This window comes from Mesoplodon mirus, assembly GCF_964341445.2.
Source record: "Mesoplodon mirus genome assembly, chromosome: 12".
In the NCBI taxonomy this organism is placed as follows: domain Eukaryota; kingdom Metazoa; phylum Chordata; class Mammalia; order Artiodactyla; family Ziphiidae; genus Mesoplodon; species Mesoplodon mirus.
Window position 1 is genome coordinate 70,443,847 of NC_138988.1, and position 18,742 is coordinate 70,462,588.

Here is an 18,742-nt window from a genome sequence, read left to right on the forward strand (position 1 = left end):
TCCCAAGAAAAAGGGTTCAAGGCCCCCCTGGATGGGGTTCGAGAGGGTCTCTGTACACGCTGAGCTGTGGCGGGGTGGGGGGTGGTGGGGGAAGCCAGGAAGCCTTCCTAGAAGTAGCAGGGACTGAGAAGTCAGCGCATAAGGGCCTCAGCTATGGGTCACCTCTCCAAGAGGTCTGGTGGAAGTTTGCTCCTTGTTGAAATTAGTCATTAACAATCGCCTTCTTCTCACGATTGGCTGAAGCTCAGAATGGGTTCAGGATAAAAGACAATGAGCGTTAAAGGACTCGGTTTTTAGTGCCTCAAACTTTTTGGTCACTTACCAGTTTCCATCACTAATTTGGCCATACCTACCCTCCCAAAACCGAAATGTCCACTCCAGAAAGAAGAGAGGTTCTCCTAGCCTAGGCACAGGGAGTGGACTTGTGTCTCTGAGGATGGGGACACCGATGGGGTTAGAGGGGCACGGAACCTGACCAAAACACTAGCCTCTCTCCCCCCGCCACTGCGGGTGCGGAGGAGGGGAGGGACGTTTCCCAGAAGTTCATCATTGCCAAAGAGAAACAGGTTCTCTGGGTGGAACAGGAAGAGTGAGTTGGGTGTGGGAGGCCTGGGAAGAGAGATTTCCTGGGGTTAGCAGTTCACTGAGAAATGTTCTCCGGCATCGCCCAGGACCAAAAGCGAAGGGCTCGCGGACCTCTAGGATAGCTGAAGACCCCAGCAGCCCCAGGAAGACCGAGCCCCACTTCCGGGTTTGGAAACTCTCCTCCCGGCCCTTCCCCGTGCCGGGTAATAGGATTCTCCGAGCGCATGCGCGGTGTTCGGCCGCCGCTCCGGGACTGGTTCAACTAACCCTAAACAACTAATCTGCTCCTCCCCCTCTCGCTTGGGGCGTACCATTCGCGTTTGGGGGGGAGGTAACGTGCCCCAGAGTATTCAGAAGCCTGCTCCCCTTCTTCAGACAGGGGAAGGTAAGTTTCTTTAAGATTTTAAAAGTTCCAAGAATAAGAAAGCCTCCGAGGCCCGTCGCTGAGTGATAGCTCTACGGCCTCGGCTTTGCCCACGGCCCCGTCCTCTTCCTTTGAGGCGCTGAACAAAGTGGCACGCCCGGATCCCAGCTGATCAGCTGCTGGGCTTTGGCGGCGGCTTCCCCCCGGCGAGACCATTGTGACTCCTTGGGAGGGGTGCGTGAGGAGGGGAGGGGGCGGAGCGGCCATTGTCCGGTCAGCGCAGCCTCCGAGGGAGGGGAGGGTGTTACGGAGCGAGCGGGGCCCGTGGCTTCACAGCTGCCGCCGCTACGCTAAAGGCGGGGGGTGCCTCAGGTCCTTCCCACCGCCGCCGCACGGAACATCGCTCTGGCTGGGAGCGGCGGTGGGAGCTGCCGAGGCGCCGGGACTTCCCTCCTCCCCCGTGGTCCTCGGTTCACCCGTACGCCCCACCTCCTCAGCTCCCCTCCCTCTACTCCCCCCGGCCCCCCCATCTCCGAAGGCCGAGTGGTGCGGCCCGCCTCCAGCTGACCGGCCTGGAATCCCGGCTCGGAGCCCCGGACTCGCGCCCGCCCGCGCGCCCGCTCCCTCCCCCTCCCCCCGCCCCGAGCCCCCCGACGCCGCCGCCGCCTCCGCCTCCGCCTCCGCCTCCTCCTCCTCCTTCGAGCGGGGCCCAGGCCCAGCCGCTGCCACCGCTGCCGCCGCCGAGCTCCGCCGCCGCCGCCGAGCACCATGGGAGATGCCGGGAGCGAGCGCAGCAAAGCGCCCAGTCTGCCGCCTCGCTGTCCCTGCGGCTTCTGGGGGTAAGTGCCCGGCTGGGTGGGTGCGGGGGCCGGGTCGCGGGCGCCGGGGCTGCTTGGGCAGGCCTTGCGGCCTGGGGAGGCCGGAACCCTGGGGGCTGGGCCCAGGCCGGGCCTGCGGGGAGGGGGCAGGGGCCGCGTCCTGGGGAGGGGCACCGGGTGGGGAGCTGGGGGTGGGCAGAGAAGGCCCTGCCGGGGGTGCGCTGCCACCCTCGGAGACTTGCCTGCCAGAGGGTCGGGCCGAAAGGGGCCGCCTGGGCTACTGGTGAGGGGGGCAGGGCTGCGTTCAGGGATGAGGGGGCGGTGTTGGCACCTCCCGGTGGAGCTGGGGTGCCCCCTTCCCTTGGCTTGTGGAGGCCAGCCCTTCCTCTCCTCCTTGGTATGAGTTGGTGCCCAGGAACCAGGAGGGTATTTCCTCTGACTTTTTCACCTCCCCTCCTCCCTGTCCCCCAGAGACTTGCATCATCACTTCCTAAATTATATCCTAGTGCCCCATTTGCTTTTAGGAAGCTGTTTACACGTCACCCATTTTTAAAAGTCGAGCCCAGAACCCAGGCTTGGGTAAAGTTACAAGACTGTTGAGGTCTCACCTTATTTAAAACACGTTTGTTTCAGAAGGTCTGTAAGATTCCCTTGTCAAAAAACCCTCAAGTCAGCTTGGCTTAGGAACGTGAGAGCCAATTTGCTTAATTGTCTCAAATTCCCTTCTGTCCCCATTTTTTTTTAAATGATAAAAATATTCACCTTGGCCAGCCTGTGTTAGAGTGAAAATATTTGAGGTGGGAAATCAACTTTTCCACCTGTAGTTACAGTTTAAATTCTCCTTGTTACACTTGGAGTTTTTATGGATTGCCACCCCTCTTACCAGACAGGTGCCTCCATCATAACTTATGATTCTAGATCTATTGTAAGGAAACTGGAGACTTTGAAGGCCAGCTTTTGTGATTTATCTCTTTTTTTGTTTTGTTTTATTTTCCAAAGATTCAGTATATTTGGAGGTGCATAGAGGCAGTAAGGAAATGATTATTTCTGGTGAGGGCATCTTGGGAAGATGTATTGAAGTATTTTATCTTTACTGTCTCTCAGATCCTAGGGATGATTGGGGTAAAAATTAAGGCTATGGTTTTTGGGAGTGCAGAGAAAGATTAGAAAGTGGATCTTAGTGTAGATTTCTGTGGAGTTTGTCATATCCAAAGGTTATGGCAAAAAAAAATCTCATTTTCTCATCTTTCAGCCTTTTCTTTCTCAAAAATTATAAGTTACGGCGTTACCAAAAGTTCTGAAGATGTGAAAATATCTTAGGTTTTATAGTCTCCCCTTCTTTTTGACTTGAAAATAATTGTGTTGCTAAGTGCTTTCATAGGCAATCTAATTCCCACAAGAACCTTATTAAGTGGGAACCATTCTGTCTTTATTTGTAGATGGGAAAACTGAGGCATTATTTATAGATGGGAAACTTGCCTTTGCATTCAGGGATTTCAGGGTGGAGCTAATGAGCTCTGTAGAGTGCTTAGTACCATCACGTTTATGACATCAGTCTGCTGCCCTGGAAAAATCTGGTGTCACAAGCCTCAGATTGTAACTCATAAGAAGATATGTGGCTCAGAGAAAGTAGCTGCCAGTGGCAGCTAATGCCCAGGATGTATCAGAGGTCTATTTCCTGGCAACATGTTAATGTCTTTGGGGCCATTATTATGAGTGGAACCCACATTAAAAGATTTACATCAAGTCCTAGAAACTGAGCAAGGTTCTGAGTAATGCAAGGAGAGTTTGGTAGTAGAGAGAAATAGTTACACTGATGCCATACTTGACTTACAAGCAACCAGGGCTGCTTTTTTGATACTTTAAATATGGCACTTTTTACGAACTGCAATTTGCCTAACAAGAGTTAGGCGAAACTAATATCTTTATGGTGGAAGCTGTTCTTTTTAATGTGTAATGTTTTAACCTTTCCTAAAGGCGCCTGTGTAGTTTGCAGTTTATACCAAAGTATAAGGAAATTGCTGCCTAGTTTCCATTATATCATGACTGATTTTGAACATGTTTCCCTTATTGCATGGGCTACATTCATGTTATATTCATTAAGTAAACTTATAATGTCTTTAGCAAATATTTGAGTGCCTCTGATATTATGGTAGACAAGAGGGGCACTGGCACCATTATCTGGGAGCAGGGGGCATAGAGGAGTAAAAACACCAGTTACAATGAAGTGTGTTAGGCTTGGAATAGGGTTTGTTGGGAGGGGCACCTACTCCAGTTGAGGTGGATGTAGAGGAAGGTAGCCTGGAGGGTGAGGCCAGCCTAAGCCTGCAGGAAGATTAAGAGAGAATGGAAATAGTTAGGGAGAAGAGTGTTTTCTCTCAGGCAGAGGGGAGAGCATGGATGAAGGCCTGGATGTTAGAGAGAGCACTACACATTTGATCAGCTGAAAGTTCATTGTAGAGGATTGGTAGATTGTGAAGAGGGGTCAGCTAGAAATGAGGCTGAGATGGTGAGAGCAATTGGTGATACAGGGCCCCATACGTGATGCTTATGACTTTGGATTTTTATCTAAATAAAAATGTGCACTGGGGGGCTGTTGAAGAACTTTGAGTGGGTTGTGAGGTGATTTTCTTTAATGTGAAAGATTACTGGATGATCTTGAGGGTGGCCTGTGTATGTGGGTATGATTATGTGTGTGTGTTTGAATGTGGTGTCTGTATGTTTGTGGCATGTTGTAAAGTCCAGAGGTACAGAAGACTTGTCAGGAGGAGTGATCCCCAGGGGATTACTATACCTGTATAGTGGCCAGGGAGCATGGAGAGTAGTAGATGTCAAAGCCATTCAGGAGGTAACTTGCCTTTTCCCTTCATGAGCATGAAGGTGAGTGTGTTCTCTGGAAACTTTAGTCAGCATTGCACTCTGCGGAAGCCGCAGGTCTGTGAAGTCAGCTAGCCAGGGCCCACACCCAGCCCTTTGCTGAGGAGCCTCTTAGCAGAATGTTCTGGTACTAGCAGACTAAAGGCAGTTCCTTTAGGATTGCTCTTCTCTCTAGTGACTTAGCCAGAAGGACTTGCTGCCCGGCATTGTCCACTCAGGACACCAATCAGTGGGGGTTGGTTAACATAGGAGAGCTTTCAGGTGGGTCTTGTGGGACTGCAATGAGAAAGGAGAATGCCTAGAGGAGCATGCAGTGCAAATGTGTTAGTGCTTCGAACACTCAAATTTTCTAGTTTTCTCCTTGGTTTTATATTGTGAAATTGAGTATAGGTAATTAAGTTAATGTGTTACAGAGAGACCACTGGGAAACTTTGCTACCTTGGAAATTGTTGAAGATTTACTAAAGTTGCAAGGTGTTTGTATAGCACGTAAATGTTTTTAGGGTTAATGACCATAAATGGTTTTTTCCCTGAGACATGGACTTAAAACTTTTAGTGAAATATGAGCATGAGCATTTTCTTGGCTTATTTTAGGCATTCAGTAATCATGCAAAAAATCATGCTAGTTTATAATTGTCAAATCTGAAATGAAATAGTCAATTGGTGCATTTTCTTTAGTTGAAATACATATGTAAAAGCACTTTTAAATCATATAGATATAAGTGGTATTAGTTGAAGCTACAAAATACACTGAGGGATATAGATTCTTCACAGATATTTTCAAAAGTTTTTGAAAGAGCAGACCTAGAATATTATTTAAAAAAGACAGGAAGAAGACAATAAGAATGTCCTGAGTGTATTATAGGGTGATAGAACGGGTAATTCATTAGGATGGGGGAAAGATGGACTTTATTTTCAAATTCTGTGTATTAAGTATAAATATCTAATTACAATTATTGATATTCTGCCTTTAGAATTGGAGACAGTCTATCACAGTGTAATTTAATGGAAACTTTGAGAAGTGTTATTCTTTTCATAAGTAAATTTAAAGCGCGTAGTAGACATAAGTGTTCAGTCTGATATTTAGGGAATAATGGAGTATTTTATTTTATTTTTAAAATAAATTTATTTATTTATTTTTGGCTGCGTTGAGTCTTGTTGCTGCGCGTGGGCTTTCTCTAGTTGTGGCGAGTGGGGGCTACTCTTCGTTGCAGTGCTCGGGCTTCTCATTGCGGTGGCTTCTCTTGTTGCGGAGCACGGGTTCTAGGCACGCAGGCTTCCGTAGTTGTGGCACGCGGGCTCAGTACTTGTGGCTTGTGGGCTCTAGAGCACAGGCTCAGTAGTTGTGGCGCACAGGCTTAGTTGCTCTGCGGCATGTGGGATCTTCCTGGACCAGGGCTTGAACCCGTGTCCCCTGTGTTGGCAGGCGGATTCTTAACCACTGTGCCACCAGGGAAGTCCCTGGAGTATTTTAGATATGGGATTTATTAGGTAAACGAGTCATTGTTTTGATAAAAAAAAAAAGATGTTCATGATTTATTTTCTAATGAATCATGTCATAAAAGAAATATTACATGGGTACATTTTCTTTAGGGAAATAGATTTTATTATTTCATTTTTGTGATCTATTCTGTTGAGAAGCATTTTACTTACCAACTAGATCTGCTACATAATGATGAATTTTATTTATTTATTTATTTATTTATTTTTTGCGGTATGCGGGCCCCTCACTGTTGTGGCCTCTCCCGTTGTGGAGCACAGGCTCTGGACGCGCAGGCTCAGCGGCCATGGTTCACGGGCCCAGCCGCTCCGCGGCATGTGGGATCTTCCCGGACCGGGGCACGAACCCGTGTCCCCTGCATCGGCAGGCAGACTCCCAACCACTGCGCCACCAGGGAAGCCCGATAATGATGAATTTTAAGGAAAGATGGAGTTAGGACAGAGATCAAGAGAATCTCACAAAATAAATTCTGTTCCTGAAATGGTTACTAGTAGAAAGTTGATTCAACCAAGATACTGACTAGTTAGCTTAAACAGAAGTTATTTATTTATTTTTATTGTTTGTTTTATTTTCTCTGAGCCCAGGCTTTGGGAATTGCTGTAGAACTCTGTTTCTGTCACTCTGTGAGTTATATGGCAAGTTTGCTGGGCTCCTAGTAGTGTGTGGCCCTCACACTCATTTTTGATTTATCAGTCTCTGTCTCCCAATTGGAACATGTTGCCACACTTCAACCAGCTTAACCTGGGCTTTCAAATTCCATGTGAACACAGCATGAATCACTAGTTAATCAGTAGAATGTTCATTCCAGTGATGTCACTAATTATTCATCTGATTATAAAACCCCCTTAAACATTCTCCTAAACACAAAACAGCTCATTTGTACAGTTTTCCTTTTTTTTTTTTTTTTTGTTAAGATTTTATATTTTTAGAGCAGTTTTAGGTTTAGAGCACAATTGAGAGTAAGGTACAGCGATTTCCCATATACCCCCTGTTCCCTCCCATCCACAGCCTCCCTTATTATCAGCATCCCCACAACAGTGGTGCATTTGTAACAGTGATGAACCTACATTGACATGTCATTATCACCCAAAGTCTATGGTTTACACTGCGGTTCACTCTTGGTATTGTACAGTCTGTGGGATTGGATGAATTATAGTGACGTGTCTATTACAGTGTCATATAGAGTAGTTGCACTGCTCTAAAAATCCTCTTTGCTCTTACCTATTCATTGCTCCCTCCTCCCAACCCCTGTCAACCACTCATCTTTTTACTCCATTGTTTTGCCTTTTCCAGAATGTCATATAGTTGGAATCATACAGTATGTAACATTTCCAGATTGACTTCTTTCACTTAGTAATATGCATTTAAGGTTCCTCCTTGTCTTTTTGTGGCTTGATAGCTCATTTCTTTTTAGCACTTTAAGATTCAATTGTCTATATGTATCACAGTTTATCCATTCACCTACTGAAGGACATCTTGGTTGCTTCCAAGTGTTGGCAATTTTGAATAAAGCTGCTATAAACATCCATTTGCAGGTTTTTGTGGACATAAGTTTTTAATTCCTTTGGGTAAATACCAAGGAGTCATGCAGTTTTACTTTGCATTTTTGAATTTTGTGTGCATCTGAAGATGCAACATGATTTAAATGAAGTATTCACTGTCAATACGTTTATCTATCTGCCCCATTTTCCTGATTACATTTGGATATCCAGAAAAATTTGTCCCTTTGCAGTGATGGAACACGGGGAGATAATTTTATTTTATTTTATTTTATTTTATTTTTTATTTTTTTCTTCTTTTTGCGGTATGCGGGCCTCTCACTGTTGTGGCCTCTCCCGTTGCGGAGCACAGGCTCCGGATGCGCAGGCCCAGCGGCCACGGCTCACGGGCCCAGCCGCTCCGCGGCATATGGGATCCCCCCAGACCGGGGCACGAACCCGTATCCCCTGCATCGGCAGGCGGACTCTCAACCACTGCGCCACCAGGGAGGCCCGATAATTTTATTTTTTAAGAAAACATGTTCTTTGTTTACATTGGTTTGAGGCAATAGCTTTTTAGAATTAGATCCAGTTAACATATAGGACATAGGCTCTTTTGGTATAATTCTCTTCTCCTCTCCATTCATTCTTCTCCTTCTCATTCACCACTCTCCTCCCCTCATCGCCCCCCCCCCAAAAAAAAAAGAGAACACAGCACTTTAAGTCTACTGAAAAGTTTTGACTAAAAATCTCTTCATAGTCTTTAATAGTATTAAAGTTAACATTAATTTTTACAAGTTAACTTTTTTCTAGCTGGAAAAATCCGAGGGCTAAGGATTCTTTGAATAAAGTTTTTTGAAATGAAACCCTAGTGTATTAAATATTATTTATTGAGGGCAGAGTATGAAGATGGTGAGAACTAATATAATTAGGAGTTTTTTATTAGGTCATACGGAGGTGTGTCTGTGCAAACTGATGCAAAGTTTTGAACTACCACAATAATTATAGATCAAGATTGAGGTTAAAAGTTCTTTTTTCTTTTGAAGAAAGGTTAAGTTCAGTATCTCATCAAAGCTACATTTAGGAATTTGACCAGTCACAACTCAAAACTTGTATAATTTTAATCATACACTTAAAAAACTGTCCAGATTCCGGCTTGTTGTGGGACTTTGTGTCAGAGTGGTTTGCAAAAGAGGGCCTTCATTCCAACTGGGTGGATGACACTGATGTCTCTCGGTTCTGATAGGGGCTTTGGGAAACAGGCTGATCCTGCTTTGGGCTGGGTCCCTATGTAACAAAGTTATGTTGCTGAATGAGATATTTAGATATAAGGAAGAAATTACCTATGTGTGTTCAATGCAGAAGGGAGGTTAAGCAGCTTTATTTGAAGTTTTTAATAACCAGAATCTAAGACTGCATTCTAGAATTGTTCTGTCCAGTATGGTAGCCACTAGCTACATGTAGCAGTTTAAATTCATACTAATTAAAATTAAATAAAATTAAAAATTCAGGGCTTCCCTGGTGGCGCAGTGGTTGAGAGTCTGCCTGCCGATGCAGGGGACACGGGTTCGTGCCCCGGTCCGGGAGGATCCCACATGCCGTGGAGCGGCTGGGCCCGTGAGCCATGGCCGCTGAGCCTGCGTGTCTGGAGCCTGTGCTCCGCAACGGGAGAGGCCACAACAGTGAGAGGCCCGCATACCGCAAAAAAAAAAAAAAAAAAAAATTCAGTTTTGAGTTACACTAGCTATATTTTAAGTACTGTGTATCTCAGTAGCTGGTGGCTACCTCGTTGGGGAACACCGATATTAGAACCCTTCATCCTCCCAAAAAGTTCTGTTGGACAGTGCTCTTCTAGAGTGTTGATCTGATAGGCCGCCAGGATTTTCAAGCCCATTTTTTCCCCCTTTTTTCTAGTTTTATTAAGAAACAGTTGACATTCAAGCCTATTTTCTTGTGAGTTCTCTAGATCCCTGTTTTCTCTCATATTCTGAAAATGTGGGGCTTGTTTGATTTAGCTCTGTGTTGTTGTTATTGTTTTTTTTCCCAGCTCCAACGTATTTTATTTCCAAAGGGGGAACCCGTCCTATTGTTAATTCACATAACTGGGAAGTGCTCCTTTGATCAGTTTTGGGAACTAAAATTTCAGTACAAGTTAGTCTATAATTTGAACTTCTTTTTTCATGTTAGCTTTTGGGTCAGTCATCTTTGCCCCTTTCTTAAGTCTATTAAACTGGCAACCTCAGAGGCCTATACAGGGAGACATTGGACTAATACAGAATCTTTTTTTTTTTCATTTTTCTTTTTTTTTTAGTGAGAGAATTTTTGAAGGTATTCGCCTTGGACTATGACGTTTGTAGATTCACAAATGTAAATCTCATATGACAGCTTTTGATACATGATTAAGGATAAATGCATTGGATTTTCTGGTAAATTCAAGTCCCTCTGTACAGGGGAAGGTGGAGTATGTTGGAATATCCAGCAGCAGTGGGCAAAACCAAACTGACCTGTGGTGTACCAGACTGAGGGAATAGAACAAGATGAATGAAAATGCCATGTCATCCTTGAGGCCAGGGGACAGAGCTGCAAACAGTGCCTGACATCTGAAGTTGTGGCTGCAGCTGTTCACCAGAGGAAGGAAGAATGCAGTAGGAAGAAGATGTAGTACTAGCTAACTGCATTTGTTCATTCAGCTGTACCAAATGTCCTGTATTATAGACAGGTGCAGTTTTGTGTTAGGGCAGAAGAATGTCTTGGGAAAGATCATGGATTGCAGCTGTGACCACTCTGGTTGCGGGAGAAGGGGGGATGAGGGCAGACCACACCACAGCATTTTGTGTTTCTAGTTTGTGGACAGGCTCTATTTAGCCTCATTGCTGCCTCATTAATGTCCTGGTGAAGAGTTAGGTTGGTGTTGTTGCACTTGGGACCTTCTAGGGAGTGCCTTTTCTCATTTCTTTCTGCTAAAGTGGAGTGATATGGAGTAACAGTTGTTCATGTCTTATCTACCTCTTGGACTCTTACACACTGGTAAGTTGAAGTGCATTTATATAAATAATCACACTCTTAGCCACACTTCCTGGAAGGAGAAGTATTCTAATCATTCAGAAGTATCGCAAATACTCTTCCTGCAGTCATTTGGTTTTCTTACATGGTTGTGCTGGTAGCATTCCTGAACAGGGTGTGAGAAGTTTTCTCTAGCTAATGGGTACCTAATGGGAAGAGTGGGGCAGGAATTTGGAGAACATAGATTGGGTGGGGGGCTTTGCTGATCATGTCCATGCTTTCAAAGTCTCTGCCTATTTCAGGTCATTGTTTTTCAATTTCAGCCCTTTTTAGAGTGCTTTATATAGATAGATGTACTGGGAAAGTTCTCTCCTGAAAGAATTTTTTTTCAATGTAATGAATGAGACACAAAATAGATTGAATAATACAGTCATTCTTAACTGTCCAGGTGTGTATTAACCAGCAAGAAATAATAAACTGGAGGTGGGAGAGAGTGTGGTGTATTTCAGTGTATGTTGTTTCTAGATTTATGATTGCTTGGTTTCTGTCCTGGAGATGGATGGATGGTATTCTTCCTTTTCTTCAGATGCCACTGAAATTCAGAAAACCAGGTTTTTCAAGTCTTTGTGTTTCCATATGAAACTTTGCGTGTATATACAAAATCTTCACGGTGTATGACCCTATACAGTTTTATCTAGCTTGCCTTTCCCTTTTAACATAACACAGAGCTGTGGTACTCACCTTTAAAAATAAAGGTGTGTTTTTGCATGTTGATCCACAAAAATCCTTGCTTAGAGGAACTTTTGTTTTATTCTTTTGTTGATTAGGGGGACATAATCATGTACTCTCTGAGGCCTTTATTCCCTGTTTCTGTGTATACATCACTGTTAATTAGCTTTACCTGTTGTTCATGTCACCCCCCCCCCCCCCCAGTACTGTAGCACTTTCAGGATGTGTTTAAACTATGCATTTTATTTGTAAAGCTAATCTTTTTCTTCACTGAATGTGGGGCAGGATCTAATCATGGAACAGTTGCTGTAACAAGTGATAAAGATACAGTCTTGAGTAGAAGTGTGGAGTGTTACACAATGTATACTAAGAGTCTCTTTGGGGGTTTATAATCTCAATAATATCAGTATGGATTAATTTAGAAAATGATATTCACAGTAAAACCTTTTCTGTGGAAGTGTGTGTCCCTAAAGGCTGCATTTTCTTCTTCTTGGTTTTAAGCTGTCTGGTGACTAGATATTTATAATCCGATAGTTGAAAGGCCCCTAGTTTTACCTGAATAGTTTTCATTATAGATAAATTAGATACTTACATTGTATGTGTTGGAGTTAGGGACAGGAAGAATGGACTGTGTTGGTTTTGTGTTGAAATTTGGGATGCAGAAAAGTCACTGGACAGTATCAGACACCCGATTTGGAGGTGAGTTGGAAGAGTAAGGACACACAAGGTGGTCAAGGGGGAAACTGGGGTGCAAGGGGGATGAGGATGGGGAAATGTGGAGTGGTGGTAATTAGGGATGAAGATGCTTTGTGATCACCAACTTCTAGTCAAAATATGAGAAGTGACCACATCTGTAAGGGCTCGAGAAACTAATGTGAACAGGTGGTGTGGGTGAGATTAAAGAAAACATTTCTGTTTTTTCTTGAAGTGTAGGGTGTGAGTCCGCAGAGGTCTTACAGGGAGGTACTAAAGATCATAGGATGAGAGCTGTGGTGCACGTTCCAAACTAAAGTTTCGTGGAAGTGGCAGCAGCTTTCAGCAAAACTGGGGTTCCATCTGTTAGAAGCCCACAGGCTGTGTCTTCTGCTAAACCTTCTCAGCCAGTTAAAGGATGGTGCTTCGTGGTGTCTCTGCAGCAGACCGTGGAGACTCTGCCTTCTTTCCTTTATTGGTATTGCCACAACCAACTCCATTCCTTGGGATATATTGATATTTTTTGTCTCCCTTTTCAACCTCCAGGCCTGGTGTGGAGAGTTCAACAAAGTTTTGCTCATTTCCTCCTTTACTTGCTGTTCTTGGGGGAGAAAACTCTCACAAGCCCTTCCCATTTAAAAGATTTTTCAATGAATACATATGGGGGAGGTTACATTAAATTTTAAAGAATTTAATAGTAGTGTGTAGTGTTTGTTGGAGGAATAAGACCTTGCTTATTTGCTGTGAGGCTAACGAAGGGCCCCCTTTCATCCAACCTAGGCTCTTCCAGAATGCCTCCAAAGATGAAGGGCATGCTGATATCTCATCTCCAGAAAAGCAGCTGAGCTCAGTGGCTAGGCATGGGCTTTGAAATCAAAGACCTGGGTTGAAAACTTGACTTTATAACTTTCTGCTTGATTTTGGGCAGTTTACCTCTTTGCCTCTTTTTCTTTAAAAAAGAATATACTAGAGTTGTTTTGAGGTTTAGTGAGCTCTAATGCCTGTCAAGCCCCTTGGCACAGTGCCTGACCAGGGTAATTAAATTTATTAAGGGCTGACTTCCCAGCCTTGAATGAAGGAGCATTGGTGGCAGATTAATAGATGCAGAACTTTCTTGCCTCAACTGGCAATTTGCATTTATGGTAATCTCCAGACCGGTGCCACCTCATTAGTTGATGAGGTTTCTGACTGGACTTTGGCTGGTTTGGCTATTTTCCAGAGCCTATCCCTTGTTCAGCAAGCATTTGTTAAGCATTCTGTTGTGTGTCTTGAGCTCTGCTAGGTATGTTATACTGTTTTAGCTTCCGCCTTAAGAAAGCTCACAGGGTGGAAGAGGTGGCAGACAGTAAATGGACAAAACACCATGAGGAAAGTGCTATGGGAGATCATCACAGAGTACTGTGAGAGCACTGACTGGACATCTTACCGAGACTGGGAGTGGAGGATGGCCAGGAGGGCTCTCTGAGGAGATGGTGCTTAAGCTGGGAGTAAACGATGAGCAGGAGTTAACCATGTGGAGGTGGTGAGGAAGGGCTTTCCAAGCAGGGGGAACAGCTTATGCAAAGGCAGAGAGGAGTGAGAAAGCTTGCTGAATTCAGGGAATTGCAGATTCAACTCAGGATGTTAGCTGCATTTGTGGCGGGAGGCAAGATGAAGCTGGGGGGATGAGCAGGGGCCAGTCATGAACCTACTTGATTGTTGGATGGTTGAGTTAAGATTTTATCCTGGAAGCAGTTGGTACCATTTAAGGATTTAAGTATGGATGACAGATGATATTTATCTTTCAAAAACTTTACCTTGGCAGCGGTGTGGAGGAGAGTTGGAGGGTATAAGCATGGAAGCAGAGTCCAGTTAGAGCCCTTAAACCTTTTTGGGCCGTGGATGTCTTTGGCAGTCTGGTGAAGACTGCAGCCCCCTTTTCAGGACAATGCATAAAATAAATTACTTAGGATTACAAAGGAAACCAGTTAGGTCTAAATGCATTTCTGTATGTGGATTATAGAGTCTGTGAACCCTAGATAAAGTAACCTTGAGTGAATGCTGTAATAGGAGAGCTGAGAATGAATGTAGGCTGAAACGTGGGTAGTTTAGTCCATTTGGGCTGTAATAACAAAATACCATAGACTGGTGGCTTATAAACAACAGAAATTTGTTTCTCGCAGTTCTGGAGGCTGGAAGTCCAAGATCACGGCTCCGGCGGCTTTGGTGTCTGAGGAGAGCCAGCTTCCTCATAGATGCTGTCTTCTCATTATAACCTTACATGGTGGAAGGGATGAGAGACCTCTCTCTAGCCTCTTTTATAACGGTACTAATCCCATGAACTAAGCAGAGCCCTCATGATCTAATTGCTTCCCAAAGGCCTCACCTCCAGATACCATGACACTGGGCGTTAGGATTCAACATGTGAATTCCGGTGGGGGAGCACAAACATTTCACTCCATAGCACTGGGACAGTGGGGACTGCAGAGGAGGGCTTGAGTGTAAGAGCAGAGACAGACTGGATGGGGGATGGGGTAGGGGGGTGGAAAGGAAAAGAGAGGCAGCAAGATTTCTGACATGGGCAACTGGGTGAAAGATGGTCAGTCACATATGGTGGGTATAGAAGTTCTGCCTACACACTAGTTAGCTTTTGAAAGGTCGTTTGTGAATCCATTTATTTCTAAGTCCATCGTGAAACTGTAGAAGCAGGCACTAATGCCGTCTGTCACTGGTGTGTGAAGTTTGGTTTGGTAGAAGAAGGTTTATACTTTGGAAGTTCTTAAGTTGAAGTGATTCCATCTGGAAGATGATGAGCATGTTGTGGGAAAGAGATGATTAGTTTTAGAAAGGTTGAGTATACATTTTGATGAATTAGATAGCATGTCAGTGTACTTTAATCATATTTTTAAATTGAGGTGTAATTGATACATCATATTATATTAGTTTCAGGTGTACAACGTAATGAGTTGATATTTGTAGGTATTGCAGAATGGTCACCACAAAACATCTAGTTAACATCCATCACCATACGTAGTTACAAAAATTTTTTTCGGGACTTCCCTGGTGGCTCAGTGGTTAAGAATCTGCCTGCCAATGCAGGGGACACAAGTTCTATCTCTGGTTACGGAAGATACCACATGCTGTGGAGCAGCTAAGCCTGTGCACCACAACTACTGAGCCTGTGCTCTAGAGCCCGTGAGCCACAACTAATGTGCCCGCCTGCCACAACTACTGAAGCCCGGGGCGCCTAGAGCCCGTGCTCCGCAACAAGAGAAGCCACGGCAATGAGAAGCCCGTGCATCGCAATGAAGAGTAGCCCCCACTTGCCGCAACTAGAGAAAGCCCGTGTGCAACAACGAAGACCCAATGCAGCCAAGAAATAAAAAAATAAAAATAGGTGAAATTCTGAAGGACTCTTTGCCAAGCAACTTAAAAAAAATTTTTTTTTTCTTGTGATGAGAACTTTTAAGGTCTACTTTCTTAGCAACTTTCAAATATGTAATATAGTATTATTAACTACAGTCACCATGCTGTCCAATACAGTCCCATGACATTCATTTTATAACTGAAAGTTTGCACCTTTTGACCCCCCCACTCATTTCACTGCCCCACCTCCTGCCACCGCCAACCACCAATCTGTTCCCTATATGCGACCTTCTTTTCCCTAAAGATTCTGCATATAAGTAAGATCATATAGCATTTGTCTTTCTCTCTCTGACTTATTTTCACTTAGCGTAATGCCCTCAAGGTCCATCCATGTTGTTGCAAGTGGCAGGATTACATTCTTTCTAATGGCCAAATAATATTTCATTGTATGTATATACATGTGTGTATATATATAACATATATATGTGCGTGTATATATGTGTGTGTATATATATACATATATATATACACCCCACATTTTCTTTGTTCATTCCTTCATTGATGGACATCTAGGTTGTTTCTATGGCTTGGCTGTTGTAAATAATGTTGCAGTGAACATGGGGTGCATATATCTTTCTGAATTAGTGTTTTCATTCTCTTCTGGATCATATGGTAGATCAATTTTTTAATATTTTGAGTAACCTCCATGCTGTTTTCCATAGCAGCTACACCAATTTACATTCCCACCAACAGTGCACAAAGGTTCCCTTTTTTCCATGTCCTTGCCAACATTCGATATTTCTTGTCTTTGTGATAATAGCCGTTCTTAATGGTGTGCGGTGATATCTCATTGTGGTTTTGAGTTGCATTTCCCTGATGATTAGTGATGTGGAGCATCTTTTCATGTACCTGTTGGCCATCTGTATGTCTTCTTTGGAAAAATGTTCAGATCTGCCCATTTTTAATTGGATTGTTTTTTTGATAGTGAGTTATGAGTTCTCTATATATTTTGAATGTTAACCCCTTATCAGATATATGATTTGCAGATATTTTCTCCCATTTGTAGATTGCCTTTTTTTTTTTTTTTTTTGCGGTATGCGGGCCTCTCACTGTTGTGGCCTCTCCCGTTGCAGAGCACAGGCTCTGGACGCACAGGCTCAGCGGCCATGGCTCACAGGCCCAGCCGCTCCGTGGCATGTGGGATCTTCCCGGATCGGGGCACGAACCCGTGTCCCCTACATCGGCAGGCAGACTCTCAACCACTGCGCCACCAGGGAAGCCCTGCCTTTTCATTTTGTTAAAGGTTTCCTTGCTGTGCAGAAGAAGCCTTTTAATTTGATGTAGTCCCACTTGTTTATTGTTGCTTTTTTGTATCTTTTATTTTATTATTTTTTAAATTTAATTTTTAATAGCTTTATTCTAGACATAGAATATTTATTTGCAGATAAAAGGATAGATAGAACAAAAATTAATGCCCTATAATAACATTTTGAAATAGAATTTTACTTGGAAGAAAAGAAATTAAAGCTATGCTGAACTTTAGATAATTAACTTCCTTACCCCATGACATGTTAGTTCTATTTTTTAAATTTAATTTTATTTATTTTTTTATACAGCAGGTTTGTATTAGTCATCCATTTTATATACATCAGTGTATACATGTCAATCCCAATCTCCCAATTCATCACACCACCACCCTCACCCATCTGCAGCTTTCCCCCCTTGGTGTCCATATGTATTTTCTCTACTTCTGTGTCACAACTTCTGCTCTGCGAACCGGTTCATCTCTATCATTTTCTAGGTTCCACATATATGTGTTAATATACGATATTTGTTTTTCTCTTTCTGACTGACTTCACTCTGTATGACAGTCTCTAGATCCATCCACATCTCTACAAGTGACCCAATTTCGTTCCTTTTTATGGCTCAGTAATATTCCATTGTATACATGTACCACATCTTCTTTATCCATTCGTCTGTCGATGGGCATTTAGGTTGCTTCCATGACCTGGCTATTGTAAATAGTGCTGCAATGAACATTGTGGTGCATGTGTTTTTTTGAATTATGGTTTTCTCTGGGTATATGCCCAGTAGTGGGATTGCTGGGTCATATGGTAATTCAATTTTTAGTTTTTTAAGGAACCTCCATACTGTTTTTCATAGTGGCTGTATCAATTTACATTCCCAGCAACAGTGCAAGAGGGTTCCCTTTTCTCCACACCCTCTCCAGCATTTGTTGTTTGTAGATTTTCTGATGATGCCCATTCTAACTGGTGTGAGGTGATATCTCATTGTAGTTTTGACTTGCATTTCTCTAATAATTAGTGATGTTGAGCAGCTTTTCATGTGTTTCTTGACCATCTGTATGTCTTCTTTGGAGAAATGTCTATTTAGGTCTTCTGCCCATTTTTACACTGGGTTGTTTGTTTTTTTAATATTGAGCTACATGAGCTGTTTATATATTTTGGAGATTAATCCTTTGTCCGTTGATCCGTTTGCAAATATTTTCTCCCATTCTGAGGGTTGTCTTTTTGTCTTGTTTGTAGTTTCCTTTGCTGTGCAAAAGCTTTTAAGTTTCATTAGGTCCCATTTGTTTATTTTTGTTTTTATTTCCATTACTCTAGGAGGTGGATCAAAAAAGATCTTGCTGTGATTTATGTCAAAGAGTGTTCTTTCTATGTTTTCCTCTAAGAGTTTTATAGTGCCTGGTCTTACATTTAGGTCTCTAATCCATTTTGAGTTTATTTTCGTGTATGGTGTTAGGGAGCGTTCTAATTTCATTCTTTTACATGTAGCTGTCCAGTTTTCCCAGCATGATTTATTGAAGAGACTGTCTTTTCTCCATTGTATATCCTTGACTCCTTTGTCATAGATTAGTTGATCATAGTTGTGTGGGTTTATCTTTGGGCTTTCTGTCCTGTTCCATTGATGTGTATTTCTGTTTTTGTGTCAGTACCTTATTGTCTTGATTACTGTAGCTTTGTAGTATAGTCTGAAGTGAGGGAGTCTGATTCCACCAGCTCTGTTTTTTTCCCTCAAGACTGTTTTGGCTACTCGGGGGCTTTTGTGTCTCCATATAAATTTTAACATTTTCTGTTCTAGTTCTGTAAAAAAATGCCATTGCTAATTTGATAGGGATTGCATTGAATCTGTAGATTGCTTTGGATAGTATAGTCATTTTCACAATATTGATTCTTCCAATCCAAGAACATGGTATCTCTCTCCATCTGTTGCTATCATCGTTAATTTCTTTCAACAGTGTCTTATGGTTTTCTACATACAGGTCTTTTGTCTTCTTAGGTTTATTCCTAGGTATTTTATTCTTTTTGTTGCAGTGGTAAATGGGAGTG

General features: G+C 43.3%; 1 protein-coding gene across 1 annotated transcript in view; it reads left to right on the forward strand.

The window, feature by feature from the left end:
* The first annotated feature begins 1,604 nt into the window (after positions 1-1,604).
* The window catches only part of ZFAND3 (zinc finger AN1-type containing 3), a 328,789-nt gene continuing 311,651 nt past the window's right edge, over positions 1,605-18,742 (forward strand). The window contains exon 1 of the mRNA XM_082637822.1: positions 1,605-1,788. Within this exon, the coding sequence (XP_082493948.1) occupies positions 1,718-1,788 (71 nt within the window). The 5' untranslated portion in view covers positions 1,605-1,717. The remainder of the gene's footprint in view (positions 1,789-18,742) is intronic.